Genomic DNA, 18,566 nt, shown 5'->3' on the forward strand with positions numbered 1-18,566 from the left:
CATGGAATTTGATATAACCTAGTTAATTTTCCTTTTGTACTGCTATGGTTGATGTATATAGCTAACGTTTTGTGTATTATTCGAACAAAAATGAAGAAAATTCTTCCACAAAGTGTTTCTCAGTTTGTGTCAATCTATATATAGAGAAGCACCCAAATTGACTAATGCTAAAGGAACTTGATTGGAGTCGCATCAAGACAAGCTCAACTTAGTGGCTTGAGAAGCTTTTTGAAGAAGAAATAATCCAAAAGAGGGGAAGGGGGCTAAAATGATTATGGAGAAGGATAGGTCCAGACGAATTCACGATGACCTTTTTCCAAGAGAACTACGAGGTTTTGTAGGGGGTATTTTGACGTTTTTTGAAGAACTTCATCTTAAATGGGATGATGGGTAAAGTATGAATTCTAATCTTTTCAGCCCTTATCCCAAACAAGGACATAAGGGATTTCATGCCTATTAACCTAGTCGATAGCCTTTACAAGACTCTTTATAAGGTTTTAACCAAGAGATTAATAGAGATTCTAGGGGAGAATGATTACGGCTCTCTCTCTGTCTATTAAAGATATATACAAATTTTAGACGCTACGATAGTGGCTAATGAGGTGGTAGAGGATGTGAGGAGCAAGAGGGGGCTAATCTTTAAACTAGATTTCAAGAAAGCTAATGATGTGGTGAAGTTGACTTTTGTTGGATAGAGTGATGATCTGGTAAGGCTTTGGAGCTATGTACAGGAAGTGGTTTAGAGGCTGCTCAAGCTCAATCAAGTTGTTGGGTTATTTTCAATGGTCAACCTAGAGAGTGGTTCAAGGCCTCCCAAGGGCTTAGGCAAGGGGATCCCTGGTCTTTGTTTTTGTTTACCCTGGATGTTTTGAGTCGGATGCTCTTGAACACACATTGGAGATCTTTTAGTTGGGCAGAAGGAGGTCTTTTAGTTGCGCAGAAGGAGGTGGAGGTGTCTCCTCTTCAAACAAACTCACTATCAGCATCACTCTCTCCCTCAAGACACATTACCCCAAAAAAAAACAACTTGATCATAGCAAAGATCCCATATACATTTCCAACTTGATTAAACATCTCTCTCTAATTGGAAAATGGTTGTGGAGGTTCCCTTTAGAGGTTGGCCCAAATTGATTAAAAGTACAAAGTCCATGAGCATGGGTGGGATTCAACTGGAGCTGTTTCTCACGCAAGTCCCTAGAAGTTCCTCTCTCAGGTTGCTTGTTTCTTTCCCTTCACCCAATTCAAATCAAGTAAATGGAAACAGGTTCAGTTTTGATAGAATCCTTGGATGGGTGAAGGTTTGTTGGACTTGATGGTGCCTGGGTTGTTTAAACTTTCCCTTTTTTTAAAGTAAGTACAGAAAACTTTATTGGAAAGGCATGAAGAGGATGCCAGCCCGAGGAACAGTAGGTCAAGCACCCTGAAGGGTGTCATAAAAAACAGTCCACTAGGCTATCTGTTGACCGCAGTAAACCAGTGTTCTTTGCTGATGTGGATTGCTGAGAACACTTGCCTATTCCTCTATTTCCAAATGCATCAGAAAATTACAAGGGGAATGAGGGGCATAGCCTTTCTCTTCTCCTTTGTTGCCTGAATCTCTTTCCAGGCCCAGAGTTCCCTTCCCGCGGAGTTAGTGATAACCCACCATTGTCCAATCAGAGACAACTCCATATTCCATAGATTCCCAGACCAAGTGCAATGGAGGAGGATTTTATATACATAGTAGAAGAAGAATTCAGCAATAGAAAAAGAATATACAGCTAGGAGAATAAGACATCTTCTTAACTCCGCCTTTAATGCACATAATGTCCCAATCTTTCACACACAACTTGTCCCAAACCTAGGAAAAAGGAGAAAGGTTGCGTTAGGTAATTGATTGCCAGCGTAAAACGTATTAGATCACTATGATATGAAACCTCACCAGTTATTCGTTGGGCGCCCCCAACGAACTTATACCACCCGAATGTAGCAAAATTGTGGGCAAGGATGGGCTAGGTCATTGCCCCCAAAGCCATGCACCGTGTTGGCACCCAAATACGGTGTCAAATATGTGAAGGTTCCCGCATCATTTTGGACGTGGGTGGGTAAGAAGTTAGTTCAGGAGACTAAGATTAAGATTAGGAACTTGGAATATACGGGACACTAATGGGTAAAACCATGGAAATTGTGGATATAATGATTAAAAGAAAAATTAATCTAATCTGCCTTCAGGAAACTAAGTTGAAGGGGGAGACATCTAGATAAATTGAAAAATCCGGATTCAAACTTTGTTACACTAGAAAACAAAAATATAAGAATGGGTAGAACAAAAACTTAAAAGATAGTGTTCCAAATGTAAAAAGAATAGGATATAAAATAATAAAAATCACGATGGTCTTAGGGCAAAAGATAACAAATGTCATTAGTGCTTATGCTCCTTAAGTAGGCTTAACAGAACCTTAAGTTACAATTTTGGGAAGATATGGATAGTATTATACTAGGAATATCAAGGCCTGAGGAAATATTCATAAAAGCATAAATGAATGGACAGATTGGAAGAGTTAATAAAGGTTATGAGAGGATACAAGGAGGATTTGGATATGAAGACAAAAATAGCCTATTAGCTAAAACTTTAGTGATGATTTTATAAACATTGGAAACTAAGCTGATAGGTCTAAAATTCAATATTTTGAAGGATTTATCCTAGCTAATCGTGCAATGACGATGAATGTGCTCTACAAATTCTACATCAGCCATGCAAAGGGGGCTTCTGTTGTCAACTAATAGGCCCCGTCTTTACAAGTTATCCTGAGTCAGAATCTTACCATGTGTTGCCTCCCAAGCAAGGAAGGCAACTTTTGTGGGGGCAGCTGTCTTCCAAATCTGAGTCCAAGGGAAACTAAAGTTGCTCAACTCCAAAGGGAAGAGCTTCTTGTAGAAGGATCTAACAGTGAAAACCCCCTTCTCATCAAAGGCCCAAACAGGAAGATCAGTACTATTATGGCACTGGAAGCTGTAAAGAGCTGTAAAAGTCTATGAGCTGGTTAAGTTCCCAATCTTCCACATTTCTAAGGGGATGTTCCAAAAGAGTCCCTGATCTGAGGATTAACAGCCACGATCTGTTACAAATTAGAAGGCCCTCAATCCTATTATGTGTTTGATGGGCCATGACTCCAATGAAATGAATGCTAACCTCTTCCTTCATTGCAAGGTGGTATCCTATGTATGGAGTGCCCTCTTTTCTTTTTTTGGTGAAGCTTGGCTGCACCTTGGGTAGTGGCAGATTTTTTTCTTGTGAAATATTTGGGATTCAGTGAGAGTAGGAAGGGGGAAGTTTTATGGCGCAGTGTAGTTTATGCTATATTGTGGAACATTTGGATTGAGAGGTAAGCAAGAACTTTCAACAGTCTCACAACCTCTCCTTGTCTATTGTAGGTTAGAGTTGTATTCTTACTCTCTTTCTGAGCCCATTCCTTCAGGTTCTTTTGGGGTTTGTTGCTGCCTAAACTCATTAGAGATTGGAAGAAAGCATAATGGTAATTTTTCAGTTGTTTTCTTTTGCTCTTTGGAGTACATCTTGTCCTCCCAATCATGTAGTCCGCTGTAAATATGTTTTTCATTTCGAAAAAGTCCAGTCAACCAAACATCAATCCATGAATAGGAAGATTTGATTAGTTTTTTTTTCTTTATCTGTTATTGCATAAAAACTTAATTTGCCCAATTTTCTCACACTCAATTTTGCAAAATCTTCTAGTAATGGCAATCATAGGTTTTGAAGTTTGTCCACGAAAACATTCAAAGACAGAAAATTACTAGCTGCTATAAATGGTAGATGACAATGAATTATCAAGAAAATATCTCATCTAGGTTTTTCAACTTGATTAATTTATCTGATCAACTAAACATCAAAATTTTCATGAATTATAAAGAGCAAATTAAAACAGTTTTGTTAATATATGTAACCATACATACTTGCAACTCAAAGCAATGCCACTGAAAAGAGAAAACTGCCCCAAACATACCTCTCTCAAAATTAAAATAAAGTCTAATGCACTTAGAACTCCAACAAACTGACCCTTGCAAAAATCCCAGAGAGGAGCCACAGGAATTCCCTGAAATCAGCTTGAATTAGAGAAGGCATACATCTAATCCAACAATCAGGCATTAAAAATGATGATATCAGAACCTTACAAATATATAAAATATATATATATATATATATATATTAAAAAACAAAAAATCAGGCGGGATGGGGAGCAGGGGGGTTGGGAAATCGGCACAAAAAGCCTAAATGTACTGCTTCAAACAACATGAGCTCAATAACTGATAAACAAAAACAAAAAACAAAAAACAAAAAAGACTAATCTACTATAATGTGACAAACGGATGGTCTGCATAAAGAACTCCTAGAAAAGAATATTAATATAATCCACTAAAAGACATGGATAGCCTGCATAGAGAAATGATATAAAAGGATACTGCTCTGATCCATGGTCTTAAAAGCTAGACCAGTGACCAAACCAGTGACGCTACTGGATTGGTTGGACCAAGTGTGTTAACTCAACCTGGTGGTTCAACAGGGGACATGATACATACATCCCAGTGGTTCAACAGGGGATATATGATACATACATGAATATATATATATATATATCCTAGTATATCCTACTATAGCTGGATGACCAAGAGAATTATCAAATACCAACATTTAATAATGTAAAAGAATATTTCTCAAAATATTTTCTCCATGACAGTTTAAAAATTTTAAATGATTGGATGTTATGTTAGCCTCAACTCATTCTTATCAGGTCTGAGCCTCCCTTATTTTTTAAACTTCCTTTATCATTTATGATTTCTCCAAAGAAAACTACAATACACACACTTGGATTAGTACAAATAAATATATTTTGTTAGAAATAAATCAAATAATATTGCATTAAGTATGAAACATTTGCTTTTTGAATTCTGTAGAAAATGATGAAACAAGTCAAATAACATTTATATATGTTTTGCTCAATATAATACCTCAAAATGCTAGATTGCTCAATCACTATTACCCTCAGTGCTTAAGAGGCAGTTCAAGACTCAAACTTTGCCCACAGCATTTTTGTTTCAAAGACTTAAAAAAATCAAAGTCAATGGACTGAGTCAAGTCAGCCAACCCACTGGTTCAGGCTGAGTCACATCAATTCACAACATATCAGCTGGGTTGATCTCAGGTCAGAAAAAACTGGATTTTCCTTCTATCAGCTCTGGCCAAGTGACAGTTTCAGTCAAACATAGTTTGAGCAGCAAGCTACAATCCAGGTTTTAAACAATGCACTGATTTTAATCCCAGAGGGTGACCAGCATTTAAAAATCAAATGTCACATAACCTAAATCATGAACTATTCTAAACTTCCAAAAAATTTAATATCTTATGTTTTGGCCCAAGAATTTCCAATTTTTCAACATTCGTATTGGTTTAATATTTATCCAATACATAGCCTCAGATAGGTAGTATACCATGAATCGTGAGAAATTAAGCATGATATTCATTCAACTCTTGTTTAAATTTGCAACGAAAAAGCTCTTTAGGCTCCATTTGGAACTTGGAGATCATTGGGGAAAGGAAAGGGAAACAAGATGAATCCACTTCTTCATGTTTGGTTATCTAGGAAAATGAGAGAAAGAAAAGGATTTCTTAACAAATCAATGAACAAAAATTTAACATTTAGAACAAATTTTCATTTTGTTAACATTTAATTTTTCTTAATATTTAATCATGTTAGAAATTGTTTTCAGTTTGGATAGTATTTGTTATAGAGAGAAAATACATTGGAAAATGGATTTCTTTCTTGTTTTCCTTTCCTCAAACAAAATCCTCAATCCAAATAGAGTCTTAAAGTCAAAAATGCAGGCATGTGCATCTTTCCAAAGAACCTAAGGATGAACATCGCCTTACTTCAACAAGGATTTTTTTTTTTTGGTAAGTTCTTTTACTTTTTTAAAACAACAACACACTTTTGATTAGAAAAATCTTATGCTTTACTTCCTACTGTCTATAAAACACTGTGAGTTGGACTCATGGAAGAGAGGCAGACGTAAACCCATAGGAATAATGAAAATTGATACTCTCAAAAAAGATAGACAAACTATCAGTCAGGTTGCACATACTGCAGCAAAAATGGACTTGACATGCAGACTATGCATACCATGGCCATTCATGGCCTAACATATACCTGCTCATAAAGAATATGGAATGCTTGCTTCACTGGTAAATTAACATCCAAGGCAATGACCTGAAACATTAGACACAGTTGAGGCGCAGAGCAAGTGAGTTCATCATATTGAAACAATGAATCCAGAAAATTTTCCAAAGAAACAAGCATACAAGAAGGGTGTGAAGAATCCAAACCTTGCCCGAGTCAGGAAGCAGTTCATAAGCAGTATGTGTAGATAAGAATACAGATATACGATGACGAGAGGCCTCTAAATCAGCTTCTGATATTCTTTGAACAGAATCCTAAAGAGCACCAACATATTACCACTTCCTCGAAACAAGAATCTATACTTTATAAAAGATAAAAAAATAAATAAATAAATAAATAAAGAAAAGCCAGCCTATTTAGCATTAACATAGACAGTGATAAATAACTAATTATGCTACCCTAACCGTTCTTTGAACAAAATCCTAAAGCGCACCAACTGACATATTACAACTTCCTCAAAACAGGAATTTATACTTTCTTTTAAAGGGGAAAAAAAAAACAGCCTATCTAGCATTAGCATAGTGTAATGGATAACTAATTATGGTACCCTCACCATTCAATGTCCTAGCTTGGGGCAAACCTCTAGTGATCCAATTGTAAGCAATAGCATTTTTTGTGTATGGAGAACAAATTTCCTCGCCTAGGCCACCTAGCACCCACCTAAGGTGAAGCACCCAAGCCTGTACCCAAGCAAGGCCATGTTATTAGGCATTGCCAAGATGCTTGCCTGGGCCCAGCTACAGGTATCTCAGGCACTTGCTTCAACTGTTTTTCTTTTTCTTATATTACACAATTCCACATTATTCTCCCGACTATATGCATTTCAAAGTGGGGTACTGTCAAAAAAATAGAAAAATTTGGCAACTTTGAAGATGCATTTAGGGCTCGATACTTCCACTATAAGATACATAATAGGAGCAATGGAAGAGATAAAAGTGATGACATATGGTAGTGCCTAGGAGTTTTGATTTATTAAACTGTTACGCATCTTAGGACATTTTGCCAAATGCAACTTCGGATTTTTTTTTCATTTAATAATTCTGAGCATCCTAGGACTTATTACTGACAGTATTTTCAATAAGCCATTATTTCATCACAAGGAGATCATGTTTTGAAAGATAGCTTTTTCTTATGGTGTGAGAATTATATTTTTAGTGCTTGTCTTTACCTGTTGATGACTATTGATTTTTAATGGTTTCTACATCAGTTCTAACTTTTAGTGTATTTACTATCTTTTTAGCCAGCACCCCACTTTACTCGGGCAAGACCCTAGGGTGGCACTTAATGCCTAAGGCAATAGTAGGTCTCAGCGCCTTGGACTTCTTAAGCTTTTGACAACACCACGATACAATATTTGATTTGGAAGGAAAACATCTCTTTTTATGACCACTGGAAGAACTAGAGGTTCAAAAAACATTGGGTCAACTTTTTTTTTTTCTCCCTCTTGAAAAAAGTAAATAAAAAATCAAATCAAATCAAATAAAACTTCACAAAGCAGGGAGGAAAGGCTAGTATTGAGAAGGCAACAATTCAGCAAAAATATAAAGAGAAGAAAAGAAAAGAAAAAATGAACATAGAAAGCAATGACTGCAACAAGAACAGAAATAACTCAAGGGAAAAAGTTGACCCAAAAGTTTCAAGCATGAAACCACTTTTTTTTTTAATCAAAAAAGAAGATTTTATTAAGAAGAAGAAAAAGTACAACAAGGAGCATAAGCAATCCTCCTTAAAAAATATAAGCAAAATCAAAATAAATCAAAACAGCACAACCAACCAATTAGATAGCTCATGCTTAGTTTAAGAACTTGCATCTAAAGAAAATTTCCATTCATAACCCCAACCCTAAAATGATATTCCACTATTATTATTAATGTTTTAAAAGGCAAACAAGTAATACGAAGGGTTTAAACCATAATGAGGTGAGACAAGCCTTTTGGGAATTTGATTTTTAGAGAGAGAGAGGGGGGGAAAAAAGGGCAGCTCGATGCACAAAGCTCCCACGTATGCAAGGTCTGAGGAAAGGGCGAACCACAATAGGTCTATAATATACAGCCTTACCTTACATATTTGCAAGAGATTGTTTCCACGCCTCGAACCTGTGACCTCCAGGTCACACGGCGACAACTTTACCATTGTGCCTAGGCTCCCCTTCTGATTTTTATAGAAAATATATAAACAAATTGCATATATGTTGAGAAAATATGGGCAAATCAAGAAAGTTATAATAAAATTTGAAAAAAAAAGAATTGAATATGATTTGTAAACTACTTCTTGGTAATTCTAAGCCCACAATCTTAAATAAATTCAAGAAAACCATGCTAAAAACCTAAGACATAGTCATAATATTATAAAATTCAAATTGTTTTCATGATCCAAGGTTTTAACTCTTGATTGTTGACAAAATTCACTCTGATTAGAGCATTCATTAATCCTTCATAAATACATCTAATTAAATTTTTTTGGCCCTATTTTAGTGACCAAATTTAACTTCAAATTCACAAACATAAAATATGTAAGCCTCAACAAGCGCAAAAGACACATTTTTTAGCAAATGTGCACCACTACTGTGTTATGCCTTTATACCTCAAAAGTTTAATATTTTAAACTACGCCTCAAAGAATGTTAGGAACTCCTCAAGGCAACCCTCATTTGAACCTTTTAAAAACATTGATTATTTTAGTCACTGTTTGACATTTTAGATACATCCACAAATAGATTCAACCAGAAAAGTTGATTCTTGTTCAGAAAAGAGGGGGTCTGAACAAAACAAATTGAAAGATCACTCAACAAAATATGTTGAAAAAATAGATATAATTATAAATCATATATAAGGAAAAAAAAAATAGGTGCACAAAATGAATAAAGACGGTGTTATAAGATTAGTGATTAAATGTTACATAAAGATATGAAACAACAAAATAAACACCACAGATAAATATAATCCAATGACAAAGGATAGAACAAAAAATAGGTCCTAGAGCAGTAGATTGCAATTATAATAGGAATTTTATGTGCAAACACACACTTACCAAGCGTACAAAATTATCATCCACGTCCATGTTGGATCTATCATGTGTGTCCGGTGAAATCGGATGAATCGTATCTGATTCCCTAGCTAAGAAGACTGTGTTCACTATCCCATAACTACCACTTACATATGGTTGGTGTTCATCGTGCCGCCACTCTCCATCAACCAAAAACTTGAACTGTAAAAACGAACCAACACAAAATTATAATATTTCACAATCTTTTTTGAAATTACAAAAATGCAGAGAACTGAGAATGGTTCTGGAACAAAATTAACATGGGCGATGATTGGATGACGTTTAGACATTCCAATTGGGCCATTTCATTCTCATCAAGGTTCCATTTGGTTGGACAGAAATATCTTTTCAACAAAACTAGGCAAACTATTTTCAAATAAAAAAGTAATACTTTCCTAATTTTTCTTTGTTTGCTTGGAGAGAGAATTACTTTCACCCTCAGGGAAGTTGTTTTCTACTCTTTAGATGGAATAGAAAATATTTTCCATTAAAAAATATTTCTATTTTACATGACGCACCGAATAAAAGAAAACAAGAATAATAGTTTTCACAAACATGTATTTCACCCAACAAAATGGAGCCCAAGGCTCTGTTTGTTTTACTGACTGCCTGGATGCAACCCCAATCCAGCTTGGTGAAGATGAAAATTTCCTTCTAAATCACTGAAAGTTGTTCATATCTGCTTCAAAAACAATTTTCTCACAGGGATACTTTCCAAGTCAATGCACAGTGCAGGATAAATATTAGACAAAATTTCCATGTTTTTATATCAGCAAAATTTGAATATTTCTGAGCTATATCTAAATATTAAAAATGGTGACAAAATCTTCATATCAACTAAAAGATCTGACTGACTCCACATAAAAATTGAACTAAATCCTTATCCTTCAGTGAAATTTTGTACTACATACTCAAAATATTTTCCAAAAACAAAATAGAATCTTTCCCAGTTTCGAAACTTAAAATTAAGAAGTCCAGACAAAACTTCACAAAATTTAAGCACGTGGCTCTGTCTACAAATATTCATATTTCCAGAACCCAGACCATTTATTTTCATAACATTGAGAGGGCCAAGGGCAAACTATTTTGGTGACAATAATAAAATAAATATCTTTTGAAAAGAAAAGGGGGGAAAAAAAAAACCAAAGGCATTACAGTGCAGGGTAAAAGATCCTTTGCAAAGGAAGAAAAAAAAAATTACAAAACATGTCCACAGCAACCCAAATCCCTTCTAAATACTCGAGAAGGATAGAAACAACTCCAAAAGGAATCAACCACACAAGTTCATAACACGTCCCTTAGCCAAAAATCAGCTGGCCAAACATTCTGGAGACCAATTTATAGTAACCCAAACACTACATCGTCACACAAACAGTTGGTATCGACGCATCACCTTGAACCCAAAACTGCTTCAAGCACAAAGCTTAAGCTTCTTGTATGCCATAAAATATAAAAAATAAAAAGATACAACAACCCAACAAGGGTAAATCTATTAAAAATACCTCCTATACCAAGTTGCTCTAGATTCTCTAAAGGACATGTATTGAAGTTAAGCTAAATTTTCCCATAAGGGCAGTCTCTAAGGACATGAGACTTTCGGAGAAAAGACAACATAAACATAATTGAACCTGGTATTAATACAACAATGATCAATTGCTCACAAAGAAAACAAAAAAACAAAAAAAACAATAAAAAACGATCGTGTTCTTTTGGATGCTCCCATACTCTTTCACTACCAATAGGTTCAAAAAGAAAAAAATACATTTTCAGGGAAAACCAAAGGGCAGTTCCCCAAACTGTTTAAAAACAAAAATCATCTTTTTGCCTTTTCTTTTTCATTGGATCTTTATGAGGGGCTCGTAACTTAGATCTGTGCCAAGATTTCAAACAGAAAATAAATAAATAAAGGAGGCCAGAAAGAACATTGTATCTTAGAGCATCTCCCTTTAAGGGAACTAACCCCAAAAAAAAAAGTCCAAAAAATAAAATAAAATAAAATAAAATAACATAAAACTAACAATTGACTTGACTGACATACAGCCTTCCAGATGTCCAAATTGACTTCACCAAAACTCATTGAAAGCAAAGAGGAAATGGCTCAGCACAATCCAAGGTGCAATGAAGCAGAACTTGATCAAAAGGCTGTCCATCACTCCTAGATAAGAAGCACAAAGTAGGAATGCTCGATCACCTCTTGACCAAGTTATCGATTGCAGGAATCTTGCCTGTCACTATCTCCTTGGCAAAAGCCAACACCTTCAATGGAGAGCTAGGATTTCAAACAACCTAAAAGAAAGAAACTCACAGTAATCCCAGATAATTCCATAAATACAGATTTAACAGCATCCTACATTTGGTTCACTCTGTGTTTTAAAAGGCTCAATCGAGGCTCGCCTGAAGGCAAAGCATGCTTAAAACGCCTTGAGGCTCAATCTAAAATACCAAATTCCAAAAAGGCTAACGCATTACATGTTGAGGCTTATGCATTTTTACAAAAAGCACACCTTTTGCGCCTTTTTAAATGAGGCTGACGCATTTTGGGTGCGTGATTCTCAAGTTAGAATTGGTTAGAAAATTTTAACTGCATGTTTGTATAAAGGGAATGTCATAATATGAGTTTATTTGTAAAAATATTGAACCTCAACCTTTCCAAAATAACTGGATTTATATCTTACGTCATAAAATAGTTTGAACTTTGTAATGGTATAGCTATCTTTTGTCATGATTTATGTTATATTCAAGTTAGCAATTTTTGAATGGCCAACAAGTATTTTTTGAAGTACAGCTAGTTTTTCGTTTTTACATTATATTTGTGATTTTCTTAATTTTTACTTTATTTTAAATATATATAATTTATTTAACAAATTTTTATGTTAAAAAACAAATTCTCAAAAGGCTTACGCCCCAACGCCTTAAGGCTTATGCCTCGCCTTATAAGGGTTAAAACGCCTCGCCTTACGCCTTCGCCTTTTAAAACATTGGATTCACTTAATCAGGGCTGGAATGGAATTCAGGTCTTGATTCCAATTCCAATATTTGTTTCACAGAAATACGTATGGAATCACATTTCAGGTGGAATGGTAACTCTCCCATTTATTGGAATGGTTATTCCCCCTCTAATGACAATTATAAGCCTTCACTAAAAAATTCAAATAACACACAAAACATATGCATGAACAATTTTCTGTATGCACAAAAATGTACACACACTGATACTGCCCATTGAGCTCCATTTCTGTACTCCCCATTTGTGTACTGATATGTGTGCGTGTGAAATGTGTAAACAAACATGCCACCCATCGCTGAAACCCCAAAATCGTAACCACCCTCCACCCCCCCCCCCCCCCCCAAAAAAAAAAACTCACACACACAACACATGCAAACTCATTCCTTTGCAGAAACCCAACAACTATGCTGCCCAAAGCATCACACAATAACATACATACATAAATACATACATATATATGAATTGTCATTACATTTGGGTGATCACAGCTTGATATATACCATTGGTGACACATGATTGGCAGCTATAAAAGATTGTAATTGTGTACCAACAATGTTCTTATTTCATCATTTGTTATTTAATAATGTTCCTATAGGTTGAAATGAAATATCTCAAGTCACCTCCATTCAATGAACATCCCCATTTCTTGGTATACCATATAGGCAGTAGGTAGTGCAAAATGCTTGAATGTAGGTAAGCCATTAAGTTGTATCGATCAACTACCTAATTCTTTTCTTCTTTCAGTATATTTGTGCATCACGCACGATAAAGTGGTTAAGTGTAAGTTTTGGTACACATTAGATGGTTCATATAACTTAATGTTCTCTTTTTGCACATAGTTTCTGATCTATAGCCCAAAGTATTCAGTTCAACGCTTAATCCCTATGCTAGTAAAAAGGAAAATTATTTTCAACTATATTGTGCAGTCTCCCTATGCTATTGATATTTTAGGCAACAAAAATGGAATACTTAAATAATGGAAATCAAGATTTAGTGAAAATACAACATTATTTTGGTTGAAAATCTTGTAAGTGCTCGAACTTTTTTTTTTATATGATGCATCATGTTTCTGAAGCACATGCTCAAAGAAAATCTTTAAATTGGAGACTTTGACTTTGAATAACAGTACTATGTTAGGCATTTAGCTTATGAAAGTGACACCATCTACAAGAACCAGCTTAGGTCAAAAAGCATATCCATTCATGGTGTTGTGTTCAATAATTGTGGTTGTGGGGCTACAGCCCAAAAACACATGCTTGTGGATGAGCAAGTTGCTATGCTTTTACATATTCTTGCACATCATCAGAAGAATAGAGTTGGTATGCACATATTTGGGAGGCTGACGAGCAGCATTAGTAGACATTTTAACATATATTGAATTACATGGGGCAGTTACAGAATGACCTTTTCTAAAAAGCAAGGACATATTCTAAAGCTTCAACAGATGGAAAATGGAGAAGGTTTAAGGTAAAGTTATAAATTTAATGTCAAGTGTAATTTTTTATAGGCAACCATAGCCAATACATATAACCCAATTTTCTTTTTAACAAAAGAGAAAATTTTATTAAGAACCGAAACAATGTACAATAGGATGAGGACAAGGTGACCTCTGGGAACAATGAGCAACAGCCAAAAGGACTACAATAGAGGTGCCTTCCAATGAATCCAATCCCTTTGAGGGTTGGACAGCGATAAACCCCCACCCAAAAAAGGGAAAAAAATAAATAAATAAAAACAACAACAACAAACAAATGACTGAGCCCAAAAAGAAGCCAAAAACACCACTCAATGCCATAATAAAAAAAGGACAAGTACTGCAATCCTTGAAAGCACTCATTTTCCTCTCAATCCAAAGAGTCCATAAGATAGGTGAATACTATGCCACTCCATAGAACACAGCCTTCTACTTCAGCCAAAACCCCAATGCCTCTATGTGCAAGAGATCTCCCGCGTTCCAAGGCACCACCCAAGCTTCACCAACATAAGAGAACAAAGCATTCCAAAGATGGGATGCCACTTTACACTGTAAAAAAAAGTGAGCACTCATTTCGTTGGACTCGCAGCACATCAAGCACATGCTAGAGAGACATGTAGAGCTTTTTTATCTGTAACATATCATGCTTATGAATCCTATTCAGAGTCACATTCCAAATGAAGGTCCAAATCTCAAAGAACCCTAGCCTTCCGAGGAAAAAAATGGAAGTGTTGGATGAATGGGTCTTATGAGAGATGAGACAAAAGATTTTGAAGAGAACAACCCCGAAAATCACGCTCCCAAATTCTCTCATCCTCCCAAGTAAGGAGAAAAGCAGTCCAGCACAGAAAGTAAGGGGGGTTAAGCTCATTGACCACCCTTTCATTGAGATTCATGACAAAATGAAAGTCCCACAAAAGAGAGCCCCCCCTCAAAATAAAAATAAAAATGCACTAATGGGTGCATTATGCGAGAAGGAAGCTTAAACAAATGAGGTACTTTCACTCCAAGACCCACCCAAACACCCTCCCAAAAAAGAACCCTGTTGCCATTTCCCACGTTGAAGCAGGTGAGAGGAAAAAACTGACATGGCACCTAGGGCACAAAAACTTCCTAGTGCATGAGTGAAAAACAATCCCATTTTTCTCTAATCCCCCACCCATTTTGATGGAGCCCATATTTTCTATAATTATCTTAATTCACTTCCAAAGCAAACCTCCACAAACATTTTCCACATAGGGAGAGATGTTTTCCGGTACCACATTGCCAATCCCCAGTCCCCTTTCGCATTTGGGTCTTCTAACAACCTCCCAACTGACTAGATGGTCTTTTTATTACTCTCCCCAAAGCCCAATCATAGGAAGACATCAAGGGAACTCAAAAAACGGAGGGGAAATAAATAGGGATGTTGGAAAGGAGGCAGTAATAAGTGTAAAACGACCCCAAAGAGACAAATATGCCCTCTTCCATCCCTCCTACGTGATATCAAACAAGGGAGAATCAGCAACTAATGTTTTGGCAGTCTACTGGCAAGATGAACAGCTTACTTACGTGCCATGTTGCATGGTTGGGAGGATTTAGCTGCCAGTGGAAGGAAGCCACAAGATGCTTTGATCAGGAAAAATGGGCTAAAAAATCCCCCAAAGTGTGATATATCAAAGTGAGTTTGAATTTTTCCGGCATGCTTCTTTAATCATTTAGTCTATTAACTTGGAGTAATGACATATTAAACATGCAAGACAGTATTATCTCATTGATGTTGGATTTACTAATTGCCAAGGGTCCCTGCACCATATTGTGGCCAACAATATCATGTCAACAAGTTGAGAGTAGAATATAGACCACCCAGTCCAAGTGTTTCAGTATGCAGCGTGCAGCATCTAGGACTACTACCGAGAGGTGCTTTCATCAACTTAAGTCACAATAGGCCATCCTAATAAGTCTAGCTTACTATCCCATAAAACTCAAAATCGCATCATCATGCAATGTTCTTGCTCCACAATTTAATGAAAAGAGAGATGTCAAAGGCATTAAGGAATGTGGTCTAGAGCTTCATGATGATTGCTTAACCAGCATGGAGACTTTAAATGAGTGGACTGCTTTTAGAACCATTTTGGCTCACCAAATGTATAATGAGTGGAGGGCTAATAGGCAAAATAGATGACAATTAGAGCTTTTGGAAGCCAATATTCATGTGTTTTGAACTCTTTCATATTGTTATGAAATATGTACTATTCTTTTCTATAGAATTTTTTACATTGTCATGTTTTAAATGTTTGGTTCTTCAATTTTATAATGCTCATTCTTTATCTTGTTGATTTTAAAATGCAAATACATGCCCTTTCATATCCATTGCATAAATTGCTGGTTTCTTACTTGACTATACTAATGTTGTGTACGATAGGATATGGTCATATGGACAACTCCCAGTAGAAACGAGATCCAAGAAGAAACAAAATAAAGTGGACCTATGAGGAGGATGCAAAACTAATTGAATGTTTACTTATGTAACAGAAGTAGGTAGCCCTCAAACAAATGCGGCAAAGGAAATTGCCTCTCTCGGATTTTAGTTGAGCCACGCATTGAACCTAAGATGAAGACTTCATCATCTTATATGACATAATGTATGGAGGTCAAATACAAGGATTTGGTTTGGGCTCTAAGAAAAAATGTGTTGACTGCAAAAAAAAAACATACATAGAAAGCATACTTAAAGGTGATGATAATATAAAGATGAAAGTTTACTCAATGTTTTTTTCAAAGCAGTAAAGAGAAATTTATATTAGCAGGGCATCAAGGGGATGCCATCCCATGGTACAAAACATCAACCACTCTGTTGAGTGTCACAAACATCAAGGATTACGTTAAGATCATTAACAACTTGCCCTCTAAGCAGCTGGAAACTACAGCAATCCACTGCTCTTTGCAAATCTGAAGCAGAGTAGCTGTATCTTTGAAGGCTCTCTTATTTCTTTATTTCCAAGCACACCAAAATATGGTGAGAGGGATGAGATTCAAAGCCTTTCACTTATCCTTGGTGGTTCTGATGCCTTTCCAAGCCCAAATCTCCCTTCCAACGGAATTTGCAGTTACCCACTGATATCCAGTCAAGGATAGAACCATATTCCACATGTTCCTTGTCCAGGGGCAGTGGATAAGAATGTGGTTGACTGATTCTGCATAAATCATACAAAGAAAACATCTATTTGTGACTGTGAGCCCCCCTTTTTCCAGATTGTCAAGGGTTGTGTGGAATCTCAAACAAAAAAGGCAACCATTGAAGGGGCTGCTGTCCTCCAAATACAAATCCAAGGGGAGTTGTTGCAATTTGTTCCCATCGAGAGCTTCTTGTAGAAATATTTAAAGATGAAAACACCATTTTTGTTCAAAGACCATTTTGGTTCAGTGATTTGGAGATGATGACTGATAAGGACATTTTCGTAACAAGCCAATCTGTAGATACTATTTTCACATCACACATCAGCCAGAAATAAATGTTGGCTCCATTCCCCACATGAAATCTCACAAATTGGAAAAAATCATTCCATCCTTTCTTGATGAATTTCCAAACTCCCACTCCATAGGGTACCCTACTATTGTGTGTTATCCAACCATTATGCTCAAACCCATATTTAGAAACAATAATATCCCACTAAAAGTGGTCTTTCTCCTTCATGAACATCCATAACCACTTCCCAAGGAGGGCTTTATTGAAAGTGAGGATGGATTTCAGCCCCAAATCTCCCAAACATATGAGTTTAACCGGTCTCCATCTAACAAGGATACTGATGTAGGATGGGATGGATCGACCTATGTCCTACGATTTCAACCCTCACATAAGCACATACACTCAATACACTTTAAATTAAGAATTCAATTATCCAAACATAAACACAATAAACCAAGAGGACATTTCACATGTTTTGGGATTTTGAAAGGGTGTATGATGCTGTTCTGAAATAAGTCTCAAGAGTTCTTTCACAAAGGAATCAAGTTATATGCAACAAATATGTTATTCAAAATTTCAAGAATTTAATTTCTATTGTTAGCAAGCAATATTCCCACAATTGATTTTAAACTAGCAAGCATCAATATTGCAATCTATGGATTCAAAGGGCTTATCAAATATGGAATTTCAGATTTCCAGCAAAGGCTTCAATATAAGCAAGGGTTTACAATATATAGCAAGGATTCAAACACAAGTACTAAAATTACCAAAAGAATTGTTTGGATGACTTGACGTTGTTCAACACAAGTCTTAGACAATGCCAGAAAATTCCTTGGAACAAGCTTTGAAATACCGAGACGAACGCAACAATGTAATGGAGGGAAAGTGGCCATGTCGGGGGTATTTTGGTGTGGCCGTGTGGATGCGTTGGAGAATAGTTAGAACTCGTCTAAAGTTCTCCATGCACACTTTGAAATATGGATATGTATGTAGCAAATAAAATGATGGATTGGTGGCCTTGGGGTGTAACTTGGTGATGGTCGTGTGGGTGATGGAGGGAAGTCATGAAGGTGGGATAGGGATGGAATCGTTGGATAGAATAGTGGTCTCTCACCACCTGATCTCCGAGGAGAACAACGTAGCCTCTCACTACACAATCACAAGGATTGGACAAAGCTTAACAAGCTTCAACAAAAGAAATTTCCTTTCAATATTTCAATATTCAAACTTTTCTCTCTACATAGTTCTTACAATGAAGGGGAATATATATAGCTAGCATGGGAGGACAAAGCATTAATAAGCTTAGCTAACATGGGGGGACAAAGACATTAAACAACTAACAATTCCCACACAAGCATGGGAG

The 18,566-nt window shown here is 36.2% G+C and overlaps 1 protein-coding gene across 2 annotated transcripts in view; it reads right to left on the reverse strand.

Annotated features, from left to right (window-relative positions):
* Positions 1-18,566, reverse strand: part of LOC131153330 (sucrose nonfermenting 4-like protein) — a 52,223-nt gene that overhangs the window by 21,198 nt on the left and 12,459 nt on the right. The window contains exons 3-7 of one of the 2 annotated variants that reach the window (XM_058105557.1): positions 9,260-9,436; positions 8,289-8,381; positions 6,377-6,484; positions 6,201-6,260; positions 4,002-4,091 (exon numbers count right to left, since the gene is read on the reverse strand). In XM_058105557.1, the coding sequence (XP_057961540.1) occupies positions 4,002-4,091; positions 6,201-6,260; positions 6,377-6,484; positions 8,289-8,381; positions 9,260-9,436 (528 nt within the window). The remainder of the gene's footprint in view (positions 1-4,001; positions 4,092-6,200; positions 6,261-6,376; positions 6,485-8,288; positions 8,382-9,259; positions 9,437-18,566) is intronic. The other variant, XM_058105558.1, reaches the window with a different exon arrangement.

Source organism: Malania oleifera, chromosome 4, assembly GCF_029873635.1.
Source record: "Malania oleifera isolate guangnan ecotype guangnan chromosome 4, ASM2987363v1, whole genome shotgun sequence".
Taxonomy (NCBI): Eukaryota; Viridiplantae; Streptophyta; class Magnoliopsida; order Santalales; family Ximeniaceae; genus Malania; species Malania oleifera.